The 9,741-nt window shown below is 42.7% G+C and overlaps 1 protein-coding gene across 1 annotated transcript; it reads left to right on the top strand.

Annotated features, from left to right (window-relative positions):
- Positions 1–4,470: 4,470 nt before the first annotated feature.
- LOC308402405 (keratin, type II cytoskeletal 8-like) lies at positions 4,471–9,356 on the top strand. Its single transcript, XM_080891220.1, has 9 exons — positions 4,471–4,999; positions 6,242–6,450; positions 7,020–7,080; positions 7,217–7,312; positions 7,410–7,574; positions 8,021–8,146; positions 8,286–8,506; positions 8,607–8,647; positions 8,875–9,356. Exons 1-9 carry the CDS (start codon positions 4,547–4,549, stop codon positions 9,183–9,185), a joined length of 1,683 nt encoding a protein of 560 aa, XP_080747346.1. The 5' UTR covers positions 4,471–4,546; the 3' UTR covers positions 9,186–9,356.
- Positions 9,357–9,741: the final 385 nt, after the last annotated feature.

Below are 9,741 nucleotides of genomic sequence, written 5' to 3'. Positions count from 1 at the left end.
GAGGGAAGCGCACACACGGGATTCAAAGGAGCAACGGGGATTTATTGTGTTTACAGCTTTCACTGTAAATAAAGAGCACTGTTTGCATCGCAGAGTCTGTGTTTTGGGTCCTCATTCCCCACGGTCTGGCTGGCAGACCGTGGGGACCAGACCTGGCACCAGACCACTTTCCAGGAAACTGTTCATCTAGGAATGCTCGGACCTGGCACCCATAATGTGGTGGTGCACCATCTTGCTGGAAAAACTCAGGGAACGTGCCAGCTTCAGTGCATGAAGAGGGAAACACATCATCATGTAGCAATTTCAAATATCCAGTCGCCTTGAGGTTTCCATTGATGAAGAATGGACCCACTATCGTTGTACCCCATATACCACACCAAACCATCACTTTTGTTGTTCCAACAGTCTTGGAGGGATCCATCCAATGTGGGTTAGTGTCAGACCAATAGCGGTGGTTTTGTTTGTTAACTTCACCATTCACATAAAAGTTTGCCTCATCACTGAACAAAATCTTCTGCGTGAACTGAGGGTCCTGTTCCAATTTTTGTTTTGCCTATTCTGCAAATTCTGTGCGCTGATCTGGGTCATCCTCGTTGAGATGCTGCAGTAGCTGGAGTTTGTAAGGGTGCCATTTGTGAGTAGCTAATATCCGCCTAAGGGATGTTCAACTAATGCCACTCTCCAGTGACATGCGGCGAGTGCTACGCTGTGAGCTCTTGCTGAATGAAGCTAGGACAGCCACTGATGTTTCTTCATTAGTGACAGTTTTCTTGCGTCCACATTTTGGCAAATCCAACACTGAACCAGTTTCATGAAACTTAGCAAGCAGTTTGCTGACTGTAGCATGGGCGATGGGTGGTCTCGTAGGGTGTCTTGTATTGAAATCTGCTGCAATGACCCGGTTACTGCATTCACCAGATATCAACACAATTTAGATCCGCTCCTCACGTGTTAACCTCTTCGACATGTCAATGGCTGTGAACAAAGAGAAACTTGTAAATAACTCATGAAAGAATAAAGTTATGTTGAAACCAAGCCCACCATTGTTTTTCTTGTGACATTACCAATAAGTTTGATGTGTCACATGGCCCTCTTCCTATTGAAAAAACAAAAGTTGTATTCAAGATGGCCGACTTCTAAATGGCCACCATGGTCACCACCCATCTTGAGGAGTTTGCCTCCTCACATATACTAATGTGCCACAAACAGGACTTTAATATCACCAACCATTCCACTTTTATTACGGTGTATCCATATAAATGGCCCACCCTGTATAACAGTTATAAATTGATTTGCATGTCATTGACTGAAATAAATATTTGATCCCCTACAATTCAGCCAGAATTCTGGCTCCCTTATACTGGCTATGTTCCCATATGGCACTCAAATTGCAATTAATCAATCACAGATACTCCTGAGCTGAATTCATTAAGTGTGTAAAGTTGTCCTCAGAAGTAGTTTCTTCTATTCCAAATGGTACCACCACAGGAAAGACCAAAGAGCCCTTAAAGGATGTCAGGGAGAAGATTTTAGAGCTGTATAAAGCTGCATGGGCACTAAAACCATCAGCAATTGTGATTATTCATAAATGGAAGAATTATACAATGACCATCAGTCGCTTTCGGTCTATAGTTAGATGCCTCATGAGAAAGGTGGCAGATCAGCCCAAAACTACAAGAGATGATCTTGTTAGTGATCTGAAGGCAGTTGGGACTACAGTCACCAAGAACACTATTGGTAACACACGACACCGTTACAGATTAAAATCTTGTAGATTCCCCTGTAACACACACAATCAGTTTCAAGGTCTGACCAACCATTTCAGCTGTGGGAAAAAATGACAACCAATAAAATTCTAAAAGACAACATGTATTAGTACAATGATCAAAAAATGAAGGAATAGTCAAGTCCAGTGTCCCACTTGCAAAAGGATAAAACACACAGTCCAAGGCCAGAGCCAGCTATGCCACAACTCAGTTACACTTTACATGTCGACCACCCTGTAAGTAGAAGGCCGGTAATCACTCTGGCCCCAGCAACACAACTATAGACCCAAGTCTATAAATCTGAGTCTTTATATCTCTGTGAAGGCAGTCCTTTTGTTTTTTCTTGCTGACGTCTAAGTTCTTGATAAATGAGTTCTGTCTCTGCGCCTTCTGGGCCAACTTCTGGAGAGATTCCTGTAGAAAGCCAAAACCCGACCCGGGTGGAGCAGATCTACAAGTCTGTGGCAATTTATTTACAGATTTGAAACTTACTGGTTGATTGTCTCCACATGACTATCAGATTCTGAATTGCAAAGGTCGTTAATGTTTGTTAATGAACATCTAAGTGATTCAGAGAAGGCTTGCGAGAAAGTTCTGTGGTGAGATGAAACCAAAATCGAGCTCTTTGGCGTCAACTTGGCCCGTCGTGTTTGGAGGAAGGAGAAATGCTGCGTAGGATCCAATAAACATCGATCTTACAGTCAATCATGAAGGTGGAAACATTATGGTTTGGGGCTGTTTTTCTGCTAAGGGTACAGGATGAGATCACTGCACTGTGGGGCCGATTGAGGGGTCCATCTACCATAAAATCTTGGATAAGAACCTTCCTTCAGGAGTTCTGAAGATGGGCCGTGGAGGGGTCTTCCAGCTCAAACAATCAAACATTATTACCCCAAGTGTATGTATATTGTATAATAATGAGCATATTGGTCTGTAAAAAGAATGAGTCACTGATAACTGCTCATGTAACTATAAGTTAACTTGTTGTGCATCCCACCCTGTCCAAAATGAACTTCTCAGTGAGAGTCAGTGGTTGTGAAATAGCTTTGTTTCTTATCGCTGCTAATTGCGTTCTCATATACCCCACCAGCTCGTCTTCTCAGCACCTCTCCTCACTGGCTTGTAGCATGTATGTGGATCTTTCTCAGCACATTCCTGTCCTGATGTGTCATCTAGCAGCTTCACACAAACCATAACATCACCAGCCTCAGAGGAGCATTGGGGGATTAACTTCTGAAATGAACCTTTTCACTTTTCTCACACAGAAAAAAAAAGGAATTATCAGGAGAGATGAGACAACTAGCTCTAATCATGTGTTAAAAAATAAAATTAGCACAAAGTGCAGCTCTGTTCATGAGCTAGTGCTCGTCGGAGAGGCTGAGTTAGTGAAACAGCAAAAAGGCTGTACATATGCTGTGCAAAAAGACTTGTACATATATGGTTGTCTCCAACTTTAGCACAAGTGCTCCATTGTGAAGTACCACGTCACCGTTTGAGATTAGCCAAGTGAAACACACATTTTTTGATCAGCTTACAAGTCTTTTTTTCAGGTTGTACTTTCCATAAGATGTACCCCCTTGTGTCTGTTCACATTTATTTTGCACATGGCAGTGTACCATGGGATTTCTCTCTTTCCGTGAGCTCATAAATAGGTGGTCTTTTTTCCCTCCCTGACAGACAAAACCTGAAAAACAAAGAACAGACGTTTGCTAAAAATGTTGTTAGAGGGAAGACGTTGGGTTATTCTGGTTAAATTAGGCAACAGCCATTGAAATGCCCTGAAAAGATTGTGAGTCATAAATCTGCCAAGTGATAAATCAATGAAGATTTCCACAACGTGAATTGATGGAGTTGATGGATGTGTGTATATCAGCAGGTGAAGCGCAAACACAGAAGGAATGTTTATCAATGTGTGTGTGTACATAGCATAGATCGGTGGCAATTATTGCTGATAATGAAACACCCAGCCCATTACATAGTTTCTTTGTGCAAGCTGCACATTTGCACAAATCTGGTCCAACAGGTAACAAAACATTTGGTATAAAATGTTAAAAGACATATTTCAAAAAATACAAAGACAAAAAAGTGGTGGAACATATTCAATGTTTTAAATCTGCAGTTGTTTTGCTGGGTTTACACAGTCGATGCCCACCAGCTAGGAGAGGGCATCATACTGTCCAAGCACGGTTTACTTTGCCATATATCACAGCCTGTCAGAGGTGTTATAAAGTAGAAGGGAAGCTCATAAAGTGGTGTACATGTTCCTTATACCCAGTGTTTGCTGTGTGTGTATAAGTATATGTAAAATACAATGAGGATGTAGATCGTATGTGTCCAAGGTGTGACTAAAGCATGTGAAGTAAACTTGGTTGCAAAATAATTTTAATGCAACTGTAACTATGAAGCATGGAAAATGCAACTTCACAAAGGTTGTTTTCCAGGTTTCCAGAGCTTCTGCTTTCAGAATCTCTGGAAACCTTTTTTTATATATAAAAAAGGCATTCTGATATTACGTAATTCTTGTGCTTTTAATGTGCTGTAAAAGTGTAACATGATGCAATTTTCTCCCCTGACATTCCCTCATCTCGCCCCCTCTTGCTCTTTCTCCCCCCTTATCCTTCACTCCCCCACTGAGGACACCAGCCAATCGCACCTCAGCAGGGTTCCTCCCCTACTCTAATAAATAGTACACAGGACCAGGGTGGGTCTGTCTGCCTGACTCTCCTCTCAGCAGTCTCTCCTCTCACAAAACCTCAGTGCTACAGACTTCCTCCTACACCATGTCTGTCAGAGCTGTGAAGACCACCGCCTACTCCACTGTGTCCTCACCCAGAAGCCCAACGCAGGGCTTCAGCAGCCGCTCCTTCTCTGGCTATGGAGGTCATGGTGTGGGGAGTGCCAGGCAGAGCTACGGTGTCCGCAGCTCATATGGAGGAGTGGGCAGCAGTGGTGCAGCTGTGGGTGTTGGGGGCTGTAAGACGGTCGGTGGGTTTGCCGCTGGGGGATCCGGACAAAGATTAGGTGGTGTAGAGTTTGGATATTCAGGCTTTGGTGGAGGTGTAGCAGGTGGCATGGCCAATGAATTTGTGGCCCCCATCACAGCAGTGACAGTGAACAAGAGCCTGTTGGCTCCCTTGAACCTGGAGATCGACCCCACCATCCAGGCAATCCGTACTGAAGAGAAGGAGCAGATCAAGACCCTGAACAACCGCTTTGCTTCCTTCATCGACAAGGTCAGTCGAGGTTGTAATGAAATGTGAAATCTTGTGTTTGAAATTCATGTTGCAGAAAAGCACATATAAACTGCAAAACACCAACAGCAAACGATCCACACTTCTATAAGTGACAGGAGTGCTGGGGTGAAACTGAATGTGACGGCAGTAGCAGAACAGCACAGACAAACTGCAGAGATAAGCTACAAGCCAAAATGAGTGAAAGATGAAAGAAGTTTCATTTCACAGAAGAGATCATCCTTAAGACATTCCCTGTCAAAACTTCATAACAATCTATACAGTCTGCTGGGAATATTGCCTGGTTTGCTTAATGGCTTTCCTGCTTCCAGTGTTTTCACTCTCAGGCGAGATCATAGAGCTCAGATAAAAGGATCAACCTGGATACAGAGTACAGGAGTGGGATGAAGAGCAGATGAATTTTGCTCAAAGGAGTGCATTCCCCATACGAGCAATATTCTGCAAAACGAGTGGTTGTGAAAGTAGAGAGCGAAGTGTCAGGTGTCTACCGAACAGAATCTCATTTACCGAATTATTTTCAACGTTTATGACCTGAATTTTCACCACCAGAGACCACATTCTTTCGTTATCTGTCGCTGAAACCCATAAACAGACTAAGGTTCACAAAGCTTTCAGGAGAGCAGGGTGGGACAGAAGTTGATATAAAAATCAATCACGCTGAGGGTAATTCTCCTGCTTGTAAAACACAGCTCACTCGTCCACTCCTATGCGCACTGGTGTGATATGGCACACCCACAAACAGCAGTCTGCCTCTCCTGTGTTTGCTGAGTGGTAGCACAGACCCCACCCAAGGTCATGACGCTTAATGAAAGAGCTGTAAAAGGGGCAAGCTGTGTGGCAAGTGAGAAACAGTGCCACTTCGTGTTGAAACGCAACACAGTGGGTTAAACTTGAGATTGGAGTATTTGCTGTGACAGATAGAAGCAGCTGGAGGCCAGAGAAGTCTGGTTACTCATTTTTTCCTTTCAGTTAATCTCTGTATGTTTTGGATTCAAACAAAACTCTTCAGTCACACCCACCCTATCCACCACATATCCCAGTGACCAACCACTCCATTATTTATTGTTTTCTATGGAAAGGTTTTGATATTTGTGTAACTCCCCCATTGTTTTTTTTCATCCACCAAGTCAGAGCTTCAGTCATCACATACACCCACACGTTTCTGCCCATTACATGTTTCCTTCCTTTTTCTTACTAAGCATTCATCCACCTTTCAATCTTCAGGTACGCTTCCTCGAACAGCAAAACAAAATGCTTGAGACCAAATGGAAACTTCTGCATGAGCAGACCATATCTCACTCAAACGTCGATGCTATGTTCGAGGCCTACATTGCCAACCTGCGCAAGCAGCTGGACAACTTGGGTCACGAAAAAGTCAAACTGGAGTCGGACCTGCATAACGTAACGGGCCTGGTGGAGGACTTTAAAACCAAGTGGGTGGAGTTGAGATTTTTCACTTTAATCTTGCACTCAAGCATAAGGCATGCTTTATTTGTCCGAGATTTGGGAAAGTCTTAAACTGCCAACGATACTCTGTTTCCAGTTTTCCTAGACTTGTGCAGTTTGGCTTTTAGAAAGCCTGCAGAGCTATTTTTAACTTCCTGTCAGGAACCCAAAGTTTCAACAAGATAGAGCGGATAAGAAGATAAAAATAATCATTTGCAGTGTGGTGGAGCAAAAATAACAATAACCCTGAATATTCACAGTTAATATTCACTGTCAGCACCACATGTATTCACGGAGGTTTTCTTACTAGAATAGCTTATGATTTAAACAGCTGCTCCTTTATTCAGAAGGGGTTGCCACAGCACACAGATCTGCATGTTTGCCCTGGCAGACTCTGGGATTTTTCACATATTAGGCAAAGATGGTAACTTATGGAACCATTTCCATATTAACTTATGGAGCTATCAGTTCTGACAAAGCACCTTTCCCACCATTGATGATTGCACACTGCCGGTTTTTCTTTATATACAGACTAAAAAATTCTCCTTTTCTGCAGGTATGAGGACGAGATCAACAAGCGCAATGAGTGTGAGAACAACTTCGTCTTATTAAAGAAGGTCTGTGCAGACTTTCTAGTAAATGCTTGATCTTGAAACTACAATAAGCCTTCATGAGGAAAAATAATGCCCTCTTTTTAAACTTTGACTGTAATGAACAATGAATGTTCTCAGTGCTGTCTTTTTTCCAATAAAGGATACAGATGCAGCATATATGATGAAAGTGGACCTCGAGGCCAAACTGGATGGACTTTCAGATGAGATTGAATTCTTGAAGCAGCTCTACGATGCAGTAATTACCTCATTTCATTTTTCACTTCCAGCCTAATAAAAAGTGTTTCTACAGGAGGCATCAGTTGTATGTTTTCCCTCTTTTTTGTCCTTCATAGGAAATTAATGAGTTGCAGAGCCAGATAAAGGACACATCTGTTGTGGTGGAGATGGACAACAGCCGTAATCTTGACATGGACGCAATTATCGCTGAAGTGCGTGCCCAATATGAAGACATTGCCAAAAGGAGCAGAGAGGAGGCTGAGTCATGGTATCAGACCAAGGTGGGACCACAAAGCTATGGGAAACTAAAGCCCACAATTATGTAATAGATCATCATCTGTGAGGACAGTCCATTAAGCTTATTTAATGTTCATGAACATTTAAAACTGAAGAGCATGAACTTGAAATCTCTGCATGGTACAAGAGTTTTACTTGTGGCAGATGGTGTGGGATGCCTTCTCTTTTCTGACTTTTCTGACCTCTATTGTCTCCTGATATTCTATCTTAGGCGATTTCCTTTACTTTTATTGCAACATACTGAAAAGTTTCATATACAAAGAAGTCAAAGAGCAGAAAGCCAATATGGATCTGGAGATTGCAAACTGCATGTTGGAGTGCTGCAACATGATTTCCTGATCCCCATGTCAAATTAATTGTGCAAAAAACCTGCCAGCAGTATCACTTTGTGTTTTAAAGTTTCACTATGATCTGTCTCTTTTCATGCCAGTACGCAGAGATGGAGCAGTCGGCGGGTAGATATGGAGAAGACCTCAAGTCAACCAGGGCTGAGATTGCTGACATGAACCGCAGGATGGCGAGGCTCCAGTCTGAAATCGACATGGTTAAAGCTCAGGTGAGGGACAGAGATTTTCTTCTGTTCATTTGAATGATTTGAGGTTTTGACATTAAGGTAATAATTCAAACTGCATTGCCGGGCTTATGAAGGCCATTGAATTCAATGCCTCGCTCTGCTTGGCTTCTCCCACTTTTAGAGAAGCAGTTTGGAAGCTCAGATCACAGAGGTTGAGGAACGCGGCGAACTGGCGGTGAAAGATGCCAAACTCCGCATCAGAGAGTTGGAAGAAGCTCTTCAGAGAGCCAAACAGGATATGGCACTCCAAGTCCGCCAATACCAGGAACTTATGAATGTTAAGCTGGCTCTGGACATTGAGATTGCTACATACAGGAAACTGTTGGAAGGAGAGGAGAACAGGTCATCTAAGAGCACCTATGCTCTCCTACATCTTACATAGCAATATACTCATGCTTTTACTTGTTCTTGTCTTTTATTTATTATTTCTTTCTTCCCAAAGGTTGGCAGCTGGAATTCAGACCACTGTGTCCAAGCAGACTTGTGAGTTCATACTTATGTGCAACTATTTCTAGTTCTGCTTTGTTAATTGTTGCTATATAGAGCATTTTACTGGTCAGACAAGCCCACAACCTTGCCATGACTGAAGCCATCTTATCTAGATATCATATCTGAGGATACAGTTTATATTGTTAGAATCTCATAATATCAACTCTGATATATTAGCATGTGTCAATGTTAATCACTCACTTCTTCCTCTGAATTTGTAGGTGTGAACTACAATGCCTACGGTCTGGAGAGTTCCTACATCCCTTCCTACATCAGCAGTTCCTTTGATAAAGTCAAAGCAAGCAGTGGGTCTACGTCAGCAGTCGAGGGAACGGCAGTGAAGAGCACCACAGTCACCAAGACGGAGACAGTGGTGATGAAGACCGAGGAGAAAAAAGAGAAGGAAGAGAAGAAGGAGGAGGAGAAGGAGCAGGTGGAGGAGGAGAAGCCAGCAGCGGCAGCCGAGGAACCAGAGGCTGTGGAGAAGAAGGAGCCGGAGCACGTGGAGGCTGAAGCTGCAGCCGAAGAGTGATTTTCCATCCTGTTTTGAGAAATTCATGATTTGTTGTTGAAGATTAAGAAAAAGCACATTCTTTTTCATTATCCAATTTTCACCCAAAAAATGTGTGAAGAAGTGTAAACACACCTTTCCTTCAGATATTTTTAACACAGCGGTGCTTATCGAGCTTAAATATCCAAAAACTCTCTAAATTCTCTACTGTCACCTGAAGCAGTGCCAGACTTTAACTCTTTCCCCCTTAAACCTCCCCATACCCTATGATAAGTGTTGACAATCACAATATATATTAAAGGTAAAGATGTGGTTTGACGACCGTTTGAATAGTTTGAGTTTGTTCTATAAGCAGCCCTGAAATAAAGGGAAACCTCCAGGTTAAGAAAATAGCTTCAAGGCTACTCAAACTAGGCTTTCGAGGGCTAAAGAGTTAAACCTTTCACTGCACCACACTTTTTTAGCCAAAAGGCGGCAGTATTGTTTGTGTTTTCACCCTGTGTACTTCAACCAACAGGAGGCACTGCCATCACACCAACCTGTAATTCACAACTTTTAAAAGAAGGCCATTATATGC

Source organism: Rhamphochromis sp. 'chilingali' (assembly GCF_963969265.1).
Source record: "Rhamphochromis sp. 'chilingali' genome assembly, chromosome: 9".
NCBI lineage: Eukaryota > Metazoa > Chordata > Actinopteri > Cichliformes > Cichlidae > Rhamphochromis > Rhamphochromis sp. 'chilingali'.
The sequence above is the reverse complement of the archived record's forward strand: the minus strand, read 5'-3'. Positions and strand labels throughout refer to the sequence as shown.

Coding starts and splice junctions, on each gene's coding strand:
- LOC308402405 (XM_080891220.1), top strand. CDS start 4,547: ATGTCTGTCAGAGCTGTGAAGACCACCGCCTACTCCACTGTGTCCTCA. Junction 7,081..7,216: donor ACTTCGTCTTATTAAAGAAG/GTCTGTGCAGAC, acceptor TTTCCAATAAAG/GATACAGATGCAGCATATAT. Junction 8,147..8,285: donor TCGACATGGTTAAAGCTCAG/GTGAGGGACAGA, acceptor TCCCACTTTTAG/AGAAGCAGTTTGGAAGCTCA.